This window comes from Ranitomeya variabilis, chromosome 5 (genome assembly GCF_051348905.1).
Source record: "Ranitomeya variabilis isolate aRanVar5 chromosome 5, aRanVar5.hap1, whole genome shotgun sequence".
Taxonomy (NCBI): Eukaryota; Metazoa; Chordata; class Amphibia; order Anura; family Dendrobatidae; genus Ranitomeya; species Ranitomeya variabilis.
The window spans coordinates 86,811,063-86,834,989 of record NC_135236.1 but is presented as its reverse complement, the minus strand read 5'-3'; the positions used below and the strand labels follow the sequence as shown (position 1 = coordinate 86,834,989).

The window sequence follows — 23,927 nt, the reverse complement described above, 5'->3', positions numbered from 1 at the left end:
GCATATTGCTGCATATGCAGCATCAATAGTATAGGAGTAATCCCGCAGCGGAAACCGCGGAACAAACCGCGATAAATCTGCAGGGATAACCGCAGCGGTTTTGCCCTGCAGATTTATCAATTCCGCTGCGGGAGAACCCACAGAGGGAGTCCGCAAAGTGTGAACGTGGCCTAAAAGTGGATTATAAGACGCACCACCATTTTTTTTTTCTTATTTTCCTCCCCAAATCTCTGAGTCCTTGAAGGATTAATCGAACATTTTGAAAGGAGTTAATTAAAATTATGGACGGTTGTCAGAGGGTCCTGCAGACAGGATGACCACAGCTTCCACGAACCTATCTCACGGGCCCAGATGTCCAGAGCAGACAAGCCCTGAAAAAGAGGACCACCTATTTTTGGCGCTTATATTACAATGAAGTAAGATAATTCATGACGGAAGGTCTCCGTTACATATTCCCCTTTTAGAATACCGTAGCTTATCAGGTTTGGCAAATAGTAGTCCCCATAGAATAACAATTCTGCAGCATCTTGTCCTTAAACTATGCACTGTGCGTTACCTTTGTAATTCCCGTCACTAGAAGTTACTGTTCCTCGTCAGTAGGATGTGTCCCTGCACTATCTGACATGGGGAAACTTCCACTTTATCAATGTATTCCTACATTTCCAGGAGGAATAACAGAGGAATAGCACAACACAGAGTTCTAACAAAAGATGCTCCAATACGATTATCACGATTAATACGAGGTTCTTTGCAAACTTACATTTGTTCTTTTGCTTAATTATCGCCCTACATTTCATGGCTGCAAACTATTCATTTCTGCAGAGTCTCTACCCTTCATCACACATTTATACTCCTCATATATGGAATAAAGGCCTCACCGAGCGCGGTTACACTGCAGATACGTGGTCAGGCCGGATGTACAAGTCTGAACGGCGTAGTTGTCACACTCCCACAGAGCGCTCCCATTCTCCAGACACTGTAAAGTCACCGGCTCCAGAGACGACTTGACCTTGTTAAGTGGTGAGAATATAGGCGACTGTGGTGTACAGCCCATCTGGTACGCAGAAGAGACCAAAGGGAGAGACGAGGGAATTAAATCATATATTGTCTTCCTTATATGACCTTCTCGATTATATTCCTACATGGACTGTATCCCTGCAGCTGGGGAGCGTCAGATTAGAAGGCATTTCCACCCTATGATTACGTTCACACTTAGCTGCTTTGTTGCAGCAAATCTCAACAGCAATTCAGCAAGAATCCACAGCAAATTTTGCAGTTTTTTTCCTGCTGATTACTCGTGGAAAACAGAGGTGCTTGTAAAATAACCACCACATTACCCTACTCGGACTTTTATACTGACTATCTTTAGGATAGGTCACCAATACCTGATTGGTGGGGGTGCAACATCTGGTACCCTCAGGTGTTTCCGGTACGGCGGGAGGATGTGCTCAGTTGCGGAGCTGCACAGCAAAGCTCTGTCAACTGTATGGTGGTCGTGTACTGAAGAGCAGCCCCCTACTCAAATCAATAGGGGTGGATGTGTAGTACCCGGCTGCAGCCACTATGCTGTGCACTTCCACATCCGGCTGCACTGACAGGAGCTAATCGGCAGCGGTGGCTGCAGCTCATTATGGCTCACAAGTGGTCACCCCCACCGTGTGCCTCTGAGAATATTAACTGGGGGGGGGGTACAATAGTTGGACTATTTTAAAGGTGCTCCGAATTCCTGTTTGAAAACCAATCAAGCAAAGGCACCGGCAAAGCATGACCATTTTATAGATGCTCTTTACATTTGGGTAACAGAATCCAGTTAATTACTGCAGACAGACATTTTGGTTTCTGACCATTAGAGAACGGGAACTAAAGGCTACTGATAGGAGATGCTTCTTTTACCTAATATTTGGAAAATTGTTACATATTTATATGCATTATTTATGCCCCCACCCCAAATGTCAAGTTGTTAAAAGTGCCACGGCCACCAGTGCAGAGCCAGACTCCAGAATGACAGATGAACCTAGTCACGGAGCGATACATCTGCGTTATATCACGGCTTAACGAGAAGGTTTAAAGGGAATTTAAAATTAAACTAACCAGGACTATTCCCATTTTAAGCTTGTGCCTTACCCAGCTCGCGGGCTTACCTGCTGACAGAGCAGAGGAGCATCGCTTTTCTTGATGCTGTTGAAACACAGAGGACTCCATGTGTCAGCCGTAAACACCTCTACGTGCCCATCACAAGACCTGCGGCCCCTGGAGAGTCTCCATGAGCTCACATCTGCGGAGCAGAAACATAAGAACGTTAGTCACCCAATCTGGTGGCTTATTATACAGTATAAGCCCCCCTATATACTGTATCTATAGGTTTGTCACAGGAATCTGTTAAATAGCTCGTTTATCTCTTTATAGGGTTAGTCACAAAAATGAATAAATAAATAAAGTTATCCCCTATTCTATATAACTTGCCAATCGCTAGGAAGTCAGTGATCCCAAGATTGGGGCTATGCACAATAATCCCGAGCCCTGTGCTGAATGGAGTGGAGGTGTGCATGCTCGGCCTCTGCTCCATTCATTGTCTATAGGACTGCGGAGTAAAGCTATTTCCAGTAGTGTCCTAGACAATGAATGGAGAGGAGGCTGCACATTCCCACGTCCGTTCTGTCCCCATTCTCATGGTTCCAGAGCTGCTCTTTCAGCACTACTGGGGTCCCAGGTGTCAATCCCCCCAGCGATAAGCAAGTATCCAACTGATCAGCATCCAATGTCTGATAATCCTGATGCAAGTGGGCGACTTTTCAGGCTGCAGGATCACTGGATATTCCCAGTACAACACAAGGTAAATCTGTCATAAGAGAAGACACATAATGACGCCATGTGTGTCCTCACTGTACAATGTTGTCATGTAGCCAACGATTCCCTGTCTAATATTTACATCAGCCTGAACCAGGCGACCCAGAAAAGGCGACCCATTTTCATACCATACATAATTGTTTCTAGGAAATGAAAAAGCCATGTTGTTATAAGTGGCTTTTGACCACAAAAGGACGATTCACATCCCCCCCGATGCTGGGATGACGCTAGATATGATTCACATTCCTGTAAGGGGGCAGATGATGGCCATTATTGTGTGTCAGGAAGGCTGAGGACCTCCATGCACTGCACATGTATCGCTGTCCATAGCAGGTCAGCTTTTTACACTAATGCAAAAATACGTACTGAAGAAGAACCCATGGGGAAAATAAAAAAGTATCTTCTCTCAGAAGAAAATTGCGTACAATAAGTGTATTACAAAAATATTGGGTGCAAAGCCTTCTCCATAAAGGACTTTTCTATCATGGCGTGTATGAAGTAGGGGTATTATGTGACTGCAGACTTGTGAATCCTCACATCGCGCACACTACGGGCTGTGAGCCTTCTCTGGTGCCAGCACCAGGAGCATGAAAACAAGTGTGCGATCACATGCCATCTAGACATTCATGACCTCGCTCAATGTAAGCGCACTGAGGCCGAACATGTCTAGTTGGAATGTGGCCAGAAGTCTGCAAATCGCACACGTACAGTATCACGACCGCCATGGGGGAATCCTCGCATTGCGCACTGTACGAGCTGTGAGGATTCTGAAATCCGCAATCACACAGACTAACTGCAAACTTGCAGGCTAAGGCCGGACAACGCCATTAACATGACATTTCTATGAATACTGGAAGAATTGGTTTCTATTTAATACCCTGCAATTCCTTACTGGAAGGAACAGGTCTTTATAGCGCACGTTAGGTTTAAGCAGTTTTTTTTCTAATTCCTTATTGGCAGGTGTCAGTTCCATTAATATCCCTAAGGGCAGGTGCAGACAACAGTTTTCTCTCCATCTGAGAAAATCGGTCACATTATGCTAATCAGAGTGTGATCAAATTTTCTAAGAGATGGAAAAAAAATACATTTTCTCCACTTTCTGTTGTTGGTTCACGAAAATCAGACCGCACTCAGATGTCATCCGAATGCAGTCTGATTTTTATCACGAACCCATAGACATAAATAGGTGAGGGCCATCTGATTCTTAGAGGCAAACTGTGCATGCCGTGATTTTTTCCTCGGACCAAAAAAGATGAGAGTTAAAACTCTTTGCAGTTTGTCAATAGTTTTTTTTTCCAGAATTCCTTCTTGACATCATCCTTACAATATACTGGGAAAAGTCTGCAGCAATATTCATTGTAAAGCCTGCATGTAAGACAAACATTCTGCAGAAAACTCATTTGGAGGATGTCCTGTACATACGGTTTATTGATGCTCTTCTTAAGGTTTGCCACAAATAATACAGTCACAGAGTGATGTACACAAACATACCATGAAGAGCTCAATTATCACCACTATATACTACTCAGATAGTTACCCAACAGCACTCAATCAATAAGTCCGGGCACCTATTATTGGATGAGTGATGAAGACGTTGGGTGCCAAAGACATCAATGCCTGCTGGCACCACCCAAGGACGGCCCTAAGCGGGCCCATATTCTCAATTTGTATGGATAAGGTTGTAAATCCTACATAAGAACGCCTATGGTTACCTGTATGGTTGCTGAAGTTCTGGTTACAGGAGACGGCTGCAATACTCTGGGGACCACAATCCTGCCCGGCCTCTCCTTCCTTCTCACACTCATTCACACTGGACTCGTTTCCTGTGTTCATAGAAAAATACAGCCAACCATAAAAAGGATTAAAAAAAGTTACAGCCTTGATTGAATTATGACTAGCTCTGCCACTGTAAGAAAACAAAACAAAGCCATTACCCCCTGGAGCTGACAACTGGGTCTTACATTTTTCAGGTTTTATATTAAAGAAATGAAAGATAAGCGTTCCATGTGCAGGGCCGCTACTAGGGTCATATTAAAGAGAATATGTTACAAGCTTTTTGCCACCTTGCTGAGATCAGCATAATGTAGAGATAGAGACCCCGCATCCGTCCGCAGCAGTTTTCCATGCATTGTACAGCACCATGTAAACCTATGGAAAACCAAATCCGCAGTGCACATGCTGCGGAAAGTTCCGCGCAGAAATGCAGCGGTTTATTTTTCGCAGCATGTCAATTTTTTGTGCGGATTCCGCGTTTTACACCTATTCCTTTATAGGAATCCGCAGGTGGAAAAAACGCAGGAGAATTCCACACAAAATCTGCACAAAATCCGCAGATAAAGCGCAGAAAAATCCGCAATGGAATCCGCAACGTGTGCACATACCCTTAGTGTTCTGCAGTCTGGTGCTATTAAAGAGAACCCGTCATGAAGATTTCACGACAAACTAATACAGACTAAATCCATACCCAATTTGTAGAAATCTATTCTGCAGTTTATGAGAAATTCAGCATTGAAATCCTATGCAAATGAGACCATAGTGCTTTGGGTTGGGACATTGTACTTGCAGCTCTCCTGCCTTCCCTTCTTATTTAACCCCTTCCCGACCCATGACGCCACGTAGGCGTCATGAAAACCCGTGCCAATCCGACCCATGACGCCTATGTGGCGTCATGGAATGATCGCGTCCCTGCAGATCGGGTGAAAGGGTTAACTCCAATTTCACCCGATCTGCAGGGACAGGGGGAGTGGTACTTCAGCCCAGGGGGGGTGGCTTCACCTCCCCGTGGCTACGATCGCTCTGATTTGTAATATTTCACCTAAAAAAACTGGTGAAATATTACAATCCAGCCATGGCCGATGCTGCAATATCATCGGCCATGGCTGGAAACCCTAATGTGAGCCCCCCCACCCCACCGATCGCCCCCCCAAGCCACCGATCTGTCCCGTAGTCCCCTCCGTCCTGTGCTCCGCTCCCCCGTTCTCCTGTCCGCTCCCCCCGTGCACCTATGCCACCCCCCCGTGCTCCGACGCCCCCCCCCCCCCCCGTGCCCCGATCTCCCCCCCCCTTATACTTACCGAGGCTCCCGATGCCCATCCGTCTTCTCCATGGGCGCCGCCATCTTCCAAAATGGCGGGCGCATGCGCAATGCGCCCGCCGAATCTGCCGGCCGGCAGATTCATTACAAGTACATTTTGATCGCTGTGATAGAACCTATCACAGCGATCAAAATAAAAAAATAATAAATAATCCCCCCCTTTATCACCCCCATAGGCAGGGACAATAATAAAAAAAAGAAAATATATTTTTTTCTTTTTCCACTAGGGTTAGAACTAGGGTTAGGGTTAGGGTTAAGGGTAGGGTTAGGGGTAGGGTTAGAGTATGTGCACACAGTGCGGATTTGGCTGCGGATCCGCAGCGGATTGGCCGCGGATGCGCAGCGGATTGGCCGCGGATGCGCAGCGGATTGGCCGCTGCGAATTCGTAGCAGTTTTCCATGAGGTTTACAGTACCATGTAAACCTATGGAAAACCAAATCCGCTGTGCCCATGGTGCGGAAAATTCAGTGCGGAAACGCTGCGTTGTATTTTCCGCAGCATGTCAATTCTTTGTGCGAATTCCGCAGCGTTTTACACCTGTTCCTCAATAGGAATCCGCAGGTGAAATCCGCACAAAAAAAACACTGGAAATCCGCTGTAAATCCGCAGGTAAAACGCAGCGCAGTGCCTTTTACCTGCAGATTTTTCAAAAATCGTGCGGAAAAATCTCACACGGATCCGCAACCTTAGGGTTAGGGTTGGAATTAGAGTTAGGGTTGGAATTAGGGCTAGGGTTGGAATTAGGGTTAAGATTAGGCTTGTGGTTAGGGTTACGGATAGGGTTAGGGGTGTGTTGGGGTTACAGTTGTGGTTAGGGTTGGGATTAGGGTTACGGCTGTGTTGGGGTTAGGGTTGTGGTTAGGGGTGTGTTGGGGTTAGGGTTATGGCTACAGTTGGGATTAGGGTTAGGGGTGTGTTGGGGTTAGCGTTGAAGTTAGAATTGAGGGGTTTCCACTGTTTAGGCACATCAGGGGTCTACAAACGTAACATGGCGCCACCATTGATTCCAGCCAATCTTGCGTTCAAAAAGTCAAATGGTGCTCCCTCCCTTCCAAGCCCCGACGTGCGCCCAAACAGTGGTTTACCCCCACATATGGGGTACCAGTGTACTCAGGACAAACTGGGCAACAACTATTGGGGACCAATTTCTCCTGTTACCCTTGCAAAAATAAAAAAATACTTGCTAAAACATAATTTCTGAGGAAAGAATTATTTTTTATTTTCACGGCTCTGCGTTATAAACTTCTGTGAAACACTTGGGGGTTGAAAGTGCTCACCACACATCTAGATAAGTTCCTTGGGGGCTCTAGTTTCCAAAATGGGGTCACTTGTGGGGTGTTTCTACTGTTTAGGCACATCAGGGGCTCTGCAAATGCAACATGACGCCCGCAGACCATTCCATCAAAGTCTGCATTTCAAATGTCACTACTTCCCTTCCGAGCCCTGACGTGCACCCAAACAGTGGTTTACCCCCACATATGAGGTACCAGCGTACTCAGGACAAACTGGGCAACAACTATTGGGGTCCAATTTCTCCTGTTACCCTTGCAAAAATAAAAAATTCTGGGCTAAAAAAATATTTTTGAGGAAAGGAAACATTTATTATTTTCACGGCTCTGCGTTATAAACTTCTGTGAAGCACTTGGGGGTTCAAAGTGCTCACCACACATCTAGATAAGTTTCCTTCGGGGTCTAGTTTCCAAAATGGAGTCACTTGTGGGGAGTTCCTACTGTTTAGGCACATCAGGGGCTCTGCAAACGCAACCTGACGCCCGCAGAGCATTCCATCAAAGTCTGCATTTCAAAACGTCACTACTTCCCTTCCGAACCCCGGCATGTGCCCAAACAGTGGTTTACCCCCACATATGGGGTATCAACGTACTCAGGAGAAACTGGACAACAACTTTTGGGGTCCAATTTCTCCTGTTACCCTTGGGAAAATAAAAAATTGTGGGCTAAAAAATCATTTTTGAGAAAAGAAAAATTATTTTTTATTTTCATGGCTCTGCGTTATAAACTTCTGTGAAGCACTTGGGGGTTCAAAGTGCTCACCACACATCTAGATTAGTTCCTTGGGAAGTCTAGTTTCCAAAATGGGGTCATATGTGTGGGAGCTCCAATGTTTAGGCACACAGGGGCTCTTCAAACGCGACATGGTGTCCGCTAACGATTGGAGCTAATTTTCCATTCAAAAAGCCAAATGGCATGCCTTCCCTTCCGAGCCCTGCCGTGCGCCCAAACAGTGGTTTACCCCCACATATGGGGTATCATCGTACTCAGGACAAACTGGACAACAACATTTGCGGTACAATTTCTCCTATTACCCTTGGGAAAATAAAAAATTCTGGGCTAAAAATCATTTTTGAAGAAAGAAAAATAATTTTTTATTTTCACGGCTCTGCATTATAAACTTCTGTGAAGCACCTGGGGGTTATAAGTGCTCACTATGCATCTAGATAAGTTTCTTGGGGGGTCTAGTTTCCAAAATGGGGTCACTTGTAGGGGAGCTCCAATGTTTAGGCACACAGGGGCTCTCCAAACGCGACATTGTGTCCGCTAACGATTGGAGCTAATTTTCCATTCAAAAAGTCAAATGGCACGCCTCCCCTTCCGAGCCTTGCCGTGCACCCAAACAGTGGTTTACCCCCACATATGAGGTATCAGCTTACTCAGGACAAATTGGACAACAACGTTCGTGGTCCAGTTTCTCTTTTTACCCTTGGGAAAATAAAAAAATTGTTGCTAAAAGATCATTTTTGTGACTAAAAAGTTAAATGTTCATTTTTTACTTCCATGTTGCTTCTGCTGCTGTGAAACACCTGAAGGGTTAATAAACTTCTTGAATGTGGTTTTGAGCACCTTGAGGGGTGCAGTTTCTTGAATGGTGTCACTTTTGGGTATTTTCAGCCATATAGAACCCTCAAACTGACTTCAAATGTGAGGTGGTCCCTAAAAAAATGGTTTTGTAAACTTTGTTGTAAAAATGAGAAATCACTGGTCAAATTTTAACATTTATAACTTCCTAGCAAAAAAAAAATTTGTTTCCAAAATTGTGCTGATGTAAAGTAGACATGTGGTAAATGTTATTTATTAACTATTTTGTGTCACATAACTCTCTGGTTTAACAGAATAAAAATTCAAAATGTGAAAATTGCGAAATTTTCTAAATTTTCGCCAAATTTCCGTTTTTTCACAAATAAACTCAGAAATTATCGACCTGAATTTACCACTAACATGAAGCCCAATATGTCACGAAAAAACAACCTCAGAATCGCTAGGATCCGTTGAAGCGTTCCTGAGTTATTACCTCATAAAGGGACACTGGTCAGAATTGCAAAAAACGGCCAGGTCATTAAGACCAAAATAGGCTGGGTCATGAAGGGGTTAATGCTGGGTTTTCCAGAAAATACAAAACCCATCTCTACAATCAAAATATGAATCTAATTATTCGGAAAGCACCAGTATTTATTTTGTGAGGTGTAAAATCCTCATGATACGTTCTCTTTAAGAAAATATTGTCCAGCAGTGGACAATCCCTTTAATGCATTGTGTAGTGTTGATGTAATGTGCGCCACCTAGTGGTTGTATAGATGTACTTTTTTCCTGATCCAGAGAAACGCTGGATGGAAGAGAAGTTTATGGGCACTGCTAGGGCTACTGATTAATAGTACTAACGACTCCTCATCCTCAATTTCCCTGACTCCGACTCCACAGCCCTGAGTGTAAAAGAACCTTCATGATTCAAAAAATGCATTATTTTACAACACAAAATAAGACTTCAAGTACCACAAGTATCAGACCTGCTAACTGATAGCACCAGCAGTGCCCACAATCTTCCCCTGACCCAGCGTTACTCTAAATATATGTTTAGGAGTGCGGGTATAAAATAAGAACCTAAAGATTAGGCCATGGTGTACCACAGACCTTTACACTGGAAGCCTTGGACGGCGCCATATGAGTCCTTTGGAGGAGACTTCAAGGTCCATGTAGAATTTGGAGCTCCACATCCCGATTCCTTGCACACAACTTGTGCGAGAGGAGACTGCAGGCTCCACAGACTGTCACACACCTGCACACAAACACAGAATCATAGTAATTTTATCTACGCACCCCTTGAGAAAGCAACATGCGAAACAAGGATCAGGGCTTTTGCAGTAGTCACATTATGGGTAAGCATTGCACTTTATTTCAATATTATTGATGCTTGAAATTCCATTGGGAATTATTACTACTTTATGTTGTGATCCTGAATGACTAATATATTATAACAGTATATGTATAAACCATATTGTCCACCTCTACTTCATCCTACTTGAATCTCTCTTGAAAGTGAATTATTATATGTTTTAATAGATACTGATCAATGTATATATATATTTTTCAGAACTTATGGGTGGTTCACGGCTACTCTTTGGTAATCGTTTATAGGCAATATAATTATAATCATTATTCATCAGAAATTGCAGAGTAACGCATGATTCCATAACACAAACAAGAGAAATGAGGGACCGGCTCACAAAAGATTACAATTTACAGAGAATCAGGTGACACAAGAGGTAAAAAAAAAACAAGATCAGCTCATAGACATAGGTAGGAAAACTGGACTTTTCTGTAATTCAGGGGTAGCACATAACAGATCATAGAGAAATCAATACCAGCGTATGCACAATGTTGGCTAATGCGGACACCCTGCTGTAGTCACAGTGTCGCCCATTAGTCTCCGGAGATGTGCTCCTCAGTGGCCGATCAATGCTTTACTATTTCTGGAAAGCACAATTACCCAGTGTGTGCCGGGGCGACGCCGCGCTCAGTCGTCAGCACAGGTGCCAGCTCACACACACGCCATGTTGATGTCACCTACATGCCATCTGCTTCTCCTGATTACAACACTTCACTTTAATTCACTTTCCACAACTTGTGCTCAGACCACAATGATCTAATGGTAATGCCAAGATAAGAAACCTCTGTATTCATTGCTGCAAGGGAAAAAAAAAACAACACCTATAATGCAAATTAAAAATCCATGGGATGTGTGTGTGAAGCATGGATGTGTAAATGGAGGCGTCCATCATGTAGAACAAATTGTCCAAGAGATCATCCATATCTGATGAAAGGGAGAGCAAAAAGCCCATTAAGAATGAATCCTAGAAGACCACACATATGTCCGACATAAAATTACTATAAGCCTAGCTGCAGATCGCAATCCAACCCAACCGTTAGCGTAACTACTGGGGGGGGCAGAGGATGCGGTCGCCCCGGGCCCCTGCTCTGAGGGGCCCACCCTGCACCTGTGGTCAGCAGAACAGCAGGTGAAGTTAGGACAGGAAGCCAGAGAAACTCAGCGTGGTGACATCATCGTGCCGCGTCGGGACTCTGATATTCAGTATGTGCGCCGGCGCTTTCCAGGAGGATTCATCAGGATCCTGGAATAGGCAAGTATATGAGGTTTTTAATTCTCATTGAAACATATAGTGTGACTCTGGGGACATTATAAAGTATGGGGGCTCCTCATCCAGTGTGAAGGGCCCCTCATACATTGTAGGGACTACTGTGGAGGGCCCTCATACAGTGTGGGACCTCAAAGTGTGGAGGCAACTTTACTATATGGAGGACTATGGGGAGTGCATTATACTGTATGAAGGATTATGGGGAGTGCTATATACTATATGTAGTATGGGAGATGCGTTATATGTACGTACTATGGGGAGTGCACTATACTATATAGAGGACTATGGGGAGTGCAGTATACTGTATCAAGGACTTTTTTTTATTATTCTGTCTCTCACAGTTGAAGTGTACCTACGATAAAAATTACAGACCTCTCTATTCTTTGTAGGTGGGAAAACTTGCAAAAATCAGCAGTGTATCAAATACTTCAAATACTTATTTTCCTCACTGTATATGGAGGACTATGAGGAGTGCATTATACTGTATGGAGGACTATGATATGTGCAGTATACTGTATGAAGGACTATGGTGAAATCGTTATACTGTATAGAGGAGTATGAGGAGAGCATTACACTGTATGGTGGACTATGAGGAATGCAGTATACTGTATGGAGAACTATGGGGAGTGCAGTATAATGGATTACCGGTTAGGGACCCACTCAGATATTTCACCCCACCCCCTGAGCTGAACCCCTAGCTACACCTCTGAACCTGACAGATCAGTCTGTTGTCAGCCATTGCAAAGGAATGTTCATGTAATAATGATAGTCGGATGAAATGGATAAAATCTTCCATTTCGTGTTACTTTAACGTTATGTGTATTCTAAGCTGATCCCAAAACAGCTGCCAATTTCTTAGTGAAATGCCTTGCACACACTCAAGGTACCTAGTGCCAGAGACACCAAAACAATCCCAAAACTTTGAACTTCCACCATATTTGACTGTAGGTACTGTGTTCTTTTCTTTGTCGGCCTCATTCTGTTTTCGGTAAACAGTACAATGATGTCCTTTACCAAAAAGCTCCATCTTGCTCTTATCTGTCCACAAGACTATTTCCCAGAAGGATTTTGGCTTACATACAAACATTTTGGCAAATTGCAGTATCTTTCTTATATCTCTTTGTCAGTAGTGGGGTCCTTCTGGGTCTCCTGCCACAGAGCTTCATTTTATTTAAATGACAGGGTGCATCAGTGTCAGCGCAAAGTGAGCCTGCACGACAGCTTCAATTTCTTTGGAACTTAAATGGGGATGCTTATCCAACATCCTGACAATCCTGCGTTGGAATCTTTTATCAATTTTTCTCTGATGTCCACGTCCAGGGAGATTAGCTACAGTGCCATGGATTGTAAACTTCTTGAGTATGTTGAGCACCATGGACAAAAGATCTCTGGAGATGGACTTGTAACCTTGACAGTGTTGATATTACTCAACAATTTTGGTTCTCAAGTCCTCAGACAGTTCTCTTCTCTTTCTGTTATTCATGCTTAATGTGGCACACACAGGCACACAATGCAAAGATTGACTCAATTTATCCCTTTTTAATCTGATTTCAGTGTGATTTTCATATTACCCACACCAGAAAAAGACGAAAAAAAAAACCAAACATGAACGTTGAAAACAAATGAACGCTCAACCGAGTTGCGCGTTCCTGTGTACAAGGGAAATTTTTGTGATTATTTATCATGGACCAACGGACAACTAAATATAGCAAATGTAGATCCCAAAATAGCAGCTCATTTAGTGTCAGTAATCTGTTAACATCTACAGGAAATGGTGAATGAGGAAACTATCAAACGTGAGAAACAGGATGGAAAAAGAAGCTTATTTACATGTAAACGAGTATATGTGTGTGCACACACGTCTAAGTAGTCAGTAATAACATCCACACGAGAAATGAGGTTAATATCCCAATTATAGAAGGTGATGTTAGCGCTAGCTCTCACATGTAATGGGCACAAAAGTAAACACCACTTCATGGATTTGGGAAAGTCACGGGCGTACAGATGTAGAATAATGTATTTAGACTGAGAAAACACAGCGAGGAGATATGCAGATTTACGGGCAAAATGTGAAGCTGCCCATAGACATAACATAGATACCACCATTACCTAGCGGTCAGGTCTATATACTGGGTATATACAATGATTGCCGCTGGTCATCTTTCTGATAGCATCCAGAAAGTACGTAGAGGTAAGAAAGATTCATCAAGCAATTTTGCCAGATGAATCAAGCCTTTTGTTTCTAAACCATGACCATTCATCGTAGTCAGACGGCCATAAAAATTGGACCTTAATGCTCGGACTAGCCGCGACTCTCCGTCCCCAAGCATGACAGCTTCATATATTTCTATGCAGCTACACAAAAAAAAAAAATGGACCTGCACACCTTTAGTATTAAATTTATGCATAGGTGGACAAATACACACTGTGGCCAATATACTACCATACATATGCGCAATGCCAAAACAGCCTCATGTGAATGAGGAGTGAAAAGCTCTTTCCCCCCCCATAAGGAGTTAAGACATTTAGTGTTTAGGGACTATCCACACTAAAAGGTCACCATGACGTGGTTGGATGGCTTTTGCGCTCTTTGATCAAGAAACGCTTACTAAGTACATTTTATGGTTTTAACGTTTGCAGCAATATTGGAGTTCATGCATTCATTAGTTGCTGACACATAGTGCACACTGTGCTCGAAATTATTATGCAAATTGGATTTAAGTGTCTTAAAGATTTAATTGTTTTGTTTTTCAAATAAACTTGTGAATGGTATTGTGTCTCAGGGCTCAATGGTTCACTGAAATCAATCTTAAACACGTGAGAATTAGTTTTCCAGGTGATTCGAATTAAAGGAAACTTAAAATCATTAAAAATGATGATGTTCCACATTATTAAGCAGGCCACAGGTCTCAAGCAATATGGGAAATAAAAAGGATCTCTCTGCTGCTGAAAAGCGTTAAATAAAGCAAAGGTATAAAAACCATTAGATATTTCACAAAAACTTAAGAGTGATCATCATACTGTAAAGAGATTTGTGACTGAAACAGAGGACAGACAGAGTGCATGCAGATAAAGGCATAATGAGGAAGGTTTCTGCTAGACAAATTCATTGGATTAAGAGAGCAGCTGCCAAAATACCATTACAAAGGAACAAACAGTTATTTGAAGCTACTGGTGCCTCTGGAGTCCCTCGAACCTCAAGGTGTAGGATCCTTCAAAGGCTTGCTGTGGTGCATTGCATAAACCTACTATTCGGCCACCCCTAAACAGTGTTCACAAACAGAAACGGTTGCAGTGGGCCCAGACATACATGAAGACTAATTTTCAAACAGGCTTGTTTGATGAGTGTCGAGCAACCCTGGATGGTCCAGATGGATGGAGTAGTGGATGGTTGGTGGATGGCCACCATGACCCAACAAGGCTGCGACGTCAGCAAGCAGGTGGAGGAGTCATGTTTTTGGCCGGAATCATGGAGAAACAGCTGGTAAGGCCCTTTAAGGTTCCTGAAGGTGTGAAAATGGCCTCTGCAAAGTATATAGAGTTTCTGACTGACAACTTTCTTCCATGGTCTAAAAAGCAGAAACGTGCCTTCAGGAGCAAAATAATCTTCATGCATCACAATGCACCATCTCATGCTGCAAAGAATACCTCTGAGTCATTGGCTGCTATGGGCATAAAAGGAGATAAACTCATGGTGTGGCCACCATCTTCCCCTGACCTCAACCCTATAGAGAACCTTTGGAGTATCATCAAGCAAAAGATCTATGAGGGTGGGAGGCAGTTCACATCAAAACAGCAGCTCTGGGAGGCTATTCTGACTTCATGCAAAAAAATACAAGCAGAAATTCTCCAAAAACTCACAAGTTCAATGGATGCAAGAATTGTGAAGGTGATAGCAAAGAAGGGTTCTATGTTAACATGTAACTTGGCCTGTTAGGATGTTTTGGAGTTAAATAGCTTTTTTGTTCAGTGAATGTGACCTCCTAATGCTGCAAATTCCACAAATGAGCATTTTCAGTTCTTTAAAACATATCAAATGTTTAGAAATTCTACTGTGCCTAATAATTTGGAACAGTGCATTTTGAGGTTTTATTCATTTTGGAGATTCTACTGTTATCATTGGGAGGTTTCTTCAATAAAATTCAATGTATAATCTAACGGGAGATGACTTTTATTAGACTGACAGTAATTTGCACCGACCATTTAGGAAAATCCGAGAAAAATATAATTTGCATAATAATTTGGAACATGGTGTATGTATATATTTCTAGGCAGGTGTCACGCTGAGGTCGGAGTAGCTGCCGTCCAGTCCAATTTATATGGCCGTCTGACTAGGCCGTTAGATAGCCATCAGCTAAGAATCAAAGTTTTGTCAAAGCCAAATACCAGGAAGTATCAAAAACAAAGCAGCTTCATTTAAGACATTGCATCTCAAAAAAGAGGAGTCGGAAGAGAGACTCCAGCTCTCCGTTAATAATTCCTGTGCTGTCTGGAGCACGGATGTCGGCTCTGCCATGGCACAGTGATGTCAGCAAGGAAGGATAAGTATTCCAGTTAGAAGGACAAACAATCTTCAGGTGAAAACGCATGTAAAAAACACGAGTAATCTATATTTACCTGCGGCAAGGTTCCCATGATGAGCTTTTCATGTTGCAGATTTTCGGCTCCTATAAACTAAATTACGTAGGTATGTGGCGAGTTGTTTTTTTTGTTTGTTTGTTTTTGTTTTGTTTTTTTACACATCGTTTTTTGTCTCTTGTTGGTGATGCCATATTTTAAATAAAGCAGCTTTATTTTTGATACATCCTGGTATTTGGCTTTGACAAAACTTTATTGATACAGTCATGTGCGTATTACAAGCTTTTTTTTTTACCTCTGGATTTTTCACATCTATGCAAATCTATGGGAAAAAATCTGCACATAAAACTTAGCAAACCCGCAAGAGAAATTGACATGTTGCGGATTTCAAGCACACACTGCAGGTCACTTTACACTGCCTAAAATAAAATGCACAGTGGACAGCAGATTTCTATAAATCCCATCCACTTTGCTGGAACTGCAAGACACTGCGTTTTTGACAGTGTTAAAAACTGATGGTGGTCACAAGTGACTTAAAGGGAACCTGTCACCACGTTTTTGGAAGATGGGATAAAAATAGCGTTAAATAGGGGCAGAGGTGGGCATTACATTAGTGTGTTTGTTATGCGTTTATTACCCACCTAAGTTGCCGAAATACCTTTGCAAAGTCTCCGTTTTCGCCTGTCAATCAGGCTGGTCTGGTCAAAAGGGCGTGTTGTCTTCCCCCAGATTTTGCGTAGTTTTCCGTTGGTGGCGTAGTGGTGTGCGCATGCCCAAAGTCCTGAATCCCCTGCCAGGGGATTTAAAAGAGCGCGCTGTTCGTTTTCATTGGTGATCGGTGGGCGCGGCCATCTTCCTTTGGCCGCGCGTGCGCAGAAGCGGCGCTCTGCTGGCCGCGGCTTCAGGAAAATGGCCGCGGGATGCCGCGCGTGCGCAGATGGATATCGCGGCGGCCATTTTCCTGAAGCCGCGGCCAGCAGAGCGCCGCTTCTGCGCACGCGCGGCCAAAGGAAGATGGCCGCGCCCACCGATCACCAATGAAAACGAACAGCGCGCTCTTTTAAATCCCCTGGCAGAGGATTCGGGACCTTGGGCATGCGCACACCACTACGCCACCAACGGAAAACTACGCAAAATCTGGGGGAAGACAACACGCCCTTTTGACCAGACCAGCCTGATTGACAGGCGAAAACAGAGACTTTGCAAAGGTATTTCGGCAACTTAGGTGGGTAATAAACGCATAACAAACACACTAATGTAATGCCCACCTCTGCCCCTATTTAACGCTATTTTTATCCCATCTTCCAAAAACGTGGTGACAGGTTCCCTTTAAGCACCCGATCTCTGTGCTGAGCACAATTCAACACAGTGAGCTCATATAATGTAGTGCTGTCCATTCTTCATCATGTCCATGCTGATATCGAGCAGGCTGTCCATCACTCGCTCTAGAGGTCTCTTCATAGGTCATGAACGTACAGTCACGTGACTTCCTTGTACACATTGTGAAATCAGTGGCTTTTCATGACATTATTGCCAGATCTTACACACTTTGCAAATCCAATAAACTATCAATGCAAACCAAAACAGGACATGAAGTAATAGCAATGGGAACATTACCAGGTTGCCGGTGTCATTGATGAAGATCAGGACGATTCCTTGACACGTTTCTACGTTCTCCACCAATGATTCATTCTGCAGAGCCGCTAACGAGCTGCGAAGTCCAGAGGATCCACTCAGTGCTGAAAGACAGTCAATGATATGTAGTGAATGCTAAAATGAATACTAAAGCATTTCTAAACTATGCCATTAATGTAATATTGCACCAACACATAAGAAAAAACATCTTTGCAACCAGCTTTGTGCGTCTACAGGTACTATGCAAACCTTTATGTCTGCATAAATAGACAACAACAAAGAGTTTGTAATCCAAGGATCTGTGCTCACTTCTTGATAAAGAAGTGTCTAGCACTTTTAAACTGATGGCCTGGCCTTGGGATAGGTCATCAAAATCAGATGGGTGGAGATCCGGACACCTGTTACCCCCCACTCAATGGTGGACATATCATTGGTGCAATCTGTACAGTCGCACAGGGGCCCAATATGTAAGGGGGCCCGACTTCCACCTTTGAGGTGGCAAGCATCTTTTGTCATAGACAGAACCATTGGACTGGAAAGGGCCCATATGCTGTTCTTTCACAGCGGCCCTTTTTGGTCTAGGTCTGCCATGACCACCACCAATCAGCTGTTATCGTGGCCATATCTACACAATGTACAAAAGCTCCTATTGAGGTGAATGGGAACTGAGCTGCCAGGTTGGAATGTCAAACCCCCCCACTGATCTAATATTGAAGGATACATCATCTAATTTTTGCCGCCCAAACCACCAGCATTCATGAAACAAGGTCTGAAGGCATGATTCAGCATGAGCTTTCTCTGAAATGCTCTGGCGTTTCAGAGAAAATAGAGTAGGAAGACCATAGCCAGAAATGAGACAAGTCCTGCGCCGTCCCTTCCCAGTGCTCCCAGAGGTGATTGACAGCTGCTTCCCTCATTTGAACATAGGGAGGGATCTGTCAATCACCTCTAGCAGCCCCTGGAAGAGACGGTCAGGGGACAGACCATGGTCCCCGGCAGGACCTTCTAACTATACCTACTCTGGAAGGCTCCAGCGTTTTCAAGAAAAATATACAGGGGGTGAAATAAGTATTCAGCCAGCTGATATTTTTCACTAACTGGCAGGATTGCTTTCTAAATTACTGATAGATTTCAGCTGATGTCATGACTTTCCAATGCTTTTTGCACCGATCCTTCTTCATGTGTTCAATACTTTTTTTCGCTGTGCCATCTCTCATTATTACATAACTTAATTTACAGATATCTATGGTTTGATTTCTTTGCCTGTGTGGATCGGATGGGTAGTCACCAACATCTGGTGAGAATTTCATGTTAATAGCACCTTTAGAAATAGATTTAGTTATAAAATTGGTGCAGTGTTCGATTCTTATTTCACTCACTGTAGATGGCTGAATTGTGAAGCTGGACTCTAATTTATGCTGTTCATGGTTTGAGTGCCATAAATCAGATGACAGGTACCCTTTAGGGTATGTGCACACGTAGAATGGTCCACTTCAGATTTTTCCGCAGCGGATTTTATAAATGCGCAGGGCAAAAGCACTGCCTTTTCCTGCGGATTTACCGTGGTTTTTGTGCGGATTCCACCTGCGTTTTTCTATTATGGAGCAGGTGTAAAACCGCTGCGGATTCCGCACAAAGAATTGACATGCTGCGGAATATAAACCGCTGCGTTTCCGTGCGTTTTTTTCCGCAGCATGTGCACTGCGGATTGCAAACTGGAAAAATAAATATTATGTTTTGTATTAATAATTCATTATATTAACAATGACATTCAGGGCTACGACACATAATAATGGAATTGAGACCCATAAGGACTTCCAAACGATGCCATGCAATGACCGAGATGGAAAGCATACACATTTTTGATTTGGAAACTTCCCACATCCACGCTGCTGAGTTCATCTCGGGTCAGACCGGGAGGCTGCGCTGACATCACGGATGCTGACGCCGGCAGCTTCTCGGTCATTCCCCAGTAGTTTACAGCCGGGCCGGTCGCATTAGCAACCGTTCCCGGTTGTAAACTATATATTCCCCAGATATGGATTACGCCATGGGACTGACTGTATGCCAAACAGGTATGGGTATATTGTTAGTTTTTTATTTATTACAGGAGATCGAGGGCATCGTTTGGATTGGAAGAAGAATAAAGATGGCAAAACTGTGTGTTCTTTCAATTTCATTAAAATACTTTATTTTGCATGTGTGTTTATTTAACCCCTTACAAACTATAGGATTATTAATGGATAGGTGTCTTAATGACTCCTCTCCATTACTAAGCCAGGCTTAATGTCCCCTTACAATATAAAGGTGACATTAAACCCTAAGGCCGGTGTCACACTAGCGAGTTTTACAGACGTATGAGCGCAGAAAATACGTCCAGAAAATACGCATTGCACACGGCCCAATGATTCTCTATGGGGCAGCTCCTATCTGCCGTATATTACGCATCCGTAATATACGGTATGTTACGGGCGTAGATCGCAGCATGCTGCGTTTGTCAGCATATTGCGCAAAAAAATACGCCATTGAAAGTCTATGGGGGCGAGAGAATTACGGATTACACACGGATCAGGCGTGTGACTTGCGAGAAATACGCACCGGTGTTCTACAGAAAAGCCGGCAATTCAGTGCGGTGTACAGTAAAATCACACTGACAGAATAGGTAGAATAAATGTGTACACATATATATTTTATATATATATTTAATTCAGCGCTAGATAGCAGAAAAGCCGGTAATTCAATTGCCGGCTTTTGCTCTCTCCTTCACAAACCCGACAGGATGTGAGACATGGTTTACATACAATAAACCATCTCATATCCCTTCTTTTATTACATATTTCTCTTTACTAATTTAACAAGTGTCTCTGTGTAAAATTTGGGGTCTCTAGCTATTAAATTAAAGGGTTAAATCCCGGAAAAAATTGGCGTGGGCTCCCGCGCAATTTTCTCCGCCAGAGTGGGAAAGCCAGTGACTGAGGGCAGATATTAATAGCCTAGAGAGGGACCATGGTTATTGCCCCCCCCCGGCTAAAAACATCTGCCCCCAGCCACCCCAGAAAAGGCACACTTTTAGGGCTCACTCACACTGCCATATATTCTCTCAATGCGAAACAATTGGACTGATTATACTAATGTCACGTGGATAAAACTCTGTCAGTCTGACCTGAGTGTCACTTTAGTGTGATCCGACTCTCTTGCATGAGAAAATTGCAGCAGAGGTGAGGAGAGGACGGAGAACTTAATTTCTCCATTCTCTGTGTCTGTGGAGGTAGAACTGCACTCAGAAGACATCTGAATGCAGTCCGGTGTCCGATTATGGGAACCACTCGCAGCATGCTGATTGTTTCTTCATGCCTCATTGTATAATATTGGGCCGAGTGCCTTCCAATAAAACACCGGCTAGCACTCAGCTGTGTTATAAGCTAGTGTGAGAGTACCCTTAATCTGTATACATATAACTCAAATCCCTGTATCATGCGAGTGCACACTGACACTGGAGGAGCCCAGCGGCACGCTCACAGTGTCAGTGTGATAACGCTCTGATCCCTGACTCCTAACAGTCTATGGACGCCACTCACTACACCCGGAAATGTAGTGAGAGGCCTCAGAGAGCAGCCAGAGATCAGAGCGCTGTCACACCGACACCGTGACCCTGCCATTAGGCTCCTGCAGTGTTAGTGCACACTAGCAGGAATAGGGATTGGAGTTAAACAGGGGAAGATGTCAATCAATCAAACTTAGGGACAATAATATGCAAATCAGGGCATAATGGTGCACAGATACATTAGCCACACCAAGGGTACACTGAAGCACCCTCATTTGCATATATATTAAAAGTAACTTTTTTGCAACTACACAACTAATAAATGTATATCATTGGAACGATTTTCATAGGGCTCGAGTTCCCTATATAAACATTCAACTAGTTATATTTGCATTTTGGAGGGTGACAGTCGCCCTTTAAGGCTGTGGCGACACAGGGACACGTGATAGAAATTCACAAATAATATGCGCAACCAAAACCATTTCAGCAGCTTGCACCCCTGTGGATATTTTAGAGCTGAAAGTTTGTTGTAAAAATAAAACGCCAAATTGCCCACAAGTTCTCGCCAGTCACAGTCACATGCAGGTTCGGACCGGCCCTCGGGGGAACAGGGGAATCCTCCGGTAGGCCCCTCTGAAGGACCGCTAGCCTCGGCCAACACAGTCCAACGCCGGTCCACATATGTCTGATTTTCTGTTACATTTGGAAACATTTGTGGCTCAGGAGGTCACAATGAGGCACCATAGGAAATCATTAGATCCCATAATGTGACACCACGGTCTCGGTGTCGCAGAAGGATCTTCCTCACACTGGAGACCTGGGGTCGCCCCTTCCTCAGCTGCAGCCATGTTTTCAGTAACTATTGCACTAGTTTCTTTCTCTGCAGGCCAGGAAGTGACAGCAGGAGCTGCTGTTCCCAAGAGCTTACACTCTGAGGAGGAGGAGGAGGAAGAGCTCACACTCTGAGGAGGAGGAGGCTATGGACGCTGCCTAGGAAGGAGAGGAGCAGAGACTGGGGCAGAAAACTAGGGAGAGGACGGAGTCACACACAGCAACACAAACAACTCACCCAAACTGGAGACCCACAGGCACAGAGACCAGGAAAGGGGCAGTGCCAGCTCCATGCCCAGGGAGAGGACAGAGCTGGGGAGGAGGAGGAGGGCAGGACTGCCGGCAGCCGAGGGAGGGGAGGACAGACGCTGGAGAGGAGGGGCCCAGGAATGCAGGAGTGTCTGCTCCTACCTGTCCGTGCAGTGAAGTCAGCTACTGCTGCTTGTATTCCTACAGTCCAGTCCAGTCATGTGACTTCTGGAACTTGTAGTTCTACTGCACCTGGCAGCTCAATAGACTTCCACACTGTAGCCAATCAGATATCAGCTCTTATTCCCCAAGTGCAGCTTTATAATTGAAAGACGTTTTCTGATTGGCTGCTTTGAGCAACCTCTGTGCTTAGCTGTTTTGCACTAATCTCAGAATATCGAAATCAGCCTTATCAGATTAACTGCAACCAATCAGAGCTTAGCTTGCATTTGTTTAACTGCTCTGGAGTGATGGAAGCGGAACTGTGATTGGTTGCTATGTGCAACAAGGCTAGTTTCGCTTGTGGACAAATTTAATACGGCCTAGTATTGTATTTGCAACCTTCTGTTTTTGTGACATTGTATAGGGAGGTGGTAACAGCTGTAGGCTAGAAGGGACCAAAATAAATGCGCACAAAGTGGGAAAATAATAAACCAGAAGTTTTTTTCCACATAGACCTTCAGTTTGGGTGGTAAAAATGCTCGTGCGCCTGCAGGTTAATATTGGTCGGTGTACTGTCTGCTCCAGTAAAAAAAACATGTCCAAGTATTCCTCAGGGTATGAGCACACATTGCGGATTTGACTGCGGATCTGGAGCAGTTTTCCATGAGTTTACAGTACCATGTAAACCTATGGAAAACAAAATCTGCAGTGCACATGCTGCAGAAAAAACCGCGCGGAAACGCTTTGTTGCTTATTCCGCAGCATGTCAATTCTTTGTGCGGATTCCACCTGCTCCTCTATAGGAATCTGCAGGTGTAAAACCGAAGGTGGAATCTGCACAAAAACCGCAGGAAATCCACTGTAAATCCGCAGGTAAAACACAGTGCATTTTACCTGCGGATTTTTCAAAAACGATGCGGAAAAATCCACACACGAATCCGCAACGTGTGCACATGGCCTCAGTGTTAGGTTTTATTCACACTTCTGATTTTCTTACAGGAAAAAAGGACGATTATTGTGATCTGAGTTTGGTCCGAGTGTCATCCGTTTTTCACATATTTGGAGGGAAAAATAAAAGTTTCTTTCCTTTTTGTCAGTCTGTGAAAACTCGGACGGCACCCGGATGCTTTTGCACGGAACCATAGACTTTCATTGTTAATTTTGTTCCATCCCTCGAAAATCAGACATGTGAATGGCTCCACAGACTATCACAGGTACGAGCGATATCCGCGAAAACACATATAGCGCTCATAGCGAAAAACGGACGTCTGAATGGGGGCAAAGTCTACATTTCCCTGGTGCCCCATTACAACTCTGCTCATACACCAGAACCCTAGAGCTGACATTTCATGCAATACGGCCATTTATTCATGGGAAATTTTTTTTAAATATGCATTTTTTGGAGGCACAATGAAAGCCGCACGTCTGTGGTTACATTACATCAAGGCGTCTGTTTTTCACATACTTGTTTTATTTGTGTTCTCAACAGATAGAACACAGACGCAGTATACTCTATGGGGTTGTTCACATGTCCGCCTA

General features: G+C 43.9%; 1 protein-coding gene across 1 annotated transcript in view; it reads right to left on the bottom strand.

Annotated features, from left to right (window-relative positions):
• Positions 1 to 22,436, bottom strand: part of LOC143775025 (CD5 antigen-like) — a 29,538-nt gene extending 7,102 nt beyond the window's left edge. The window contains exons 1-6 of the mRNA XM_077262840.1: positions 22,216 to 22,436; positions 17,585 to 17,706; positions 9,867 to 10,011; positions 4,560 to 4,670; positions 2,142 to 2,275; positions 879 to 1,054 (exon numbers count right to left, since the gene is read on the bottom strand). Of these exons, the coding sequence (XP_077118955.1) occupies positions 879 to 1,054; positions 2,142 to 2,275; positions 4,560 to 4,670; positions 9,867 to 10,011; positions 17,585 to 17,706; positions 22,216 to 22,270 (743 nt within the window). The 5' untranslated portion in view covers positions 22,271 to 22,436. The remainder of the gene's footprint in view (positions 1 to 878; positions 1,055 to 2,141; positions 2,276 to 4,559; positions 4,671 to 9,866; positions 10,012 to 17,584; positions 17,707 to 22,215) is intronic.
• Positions 22,437 to 23,927: the final 1,491 nt, after the last annotated feature.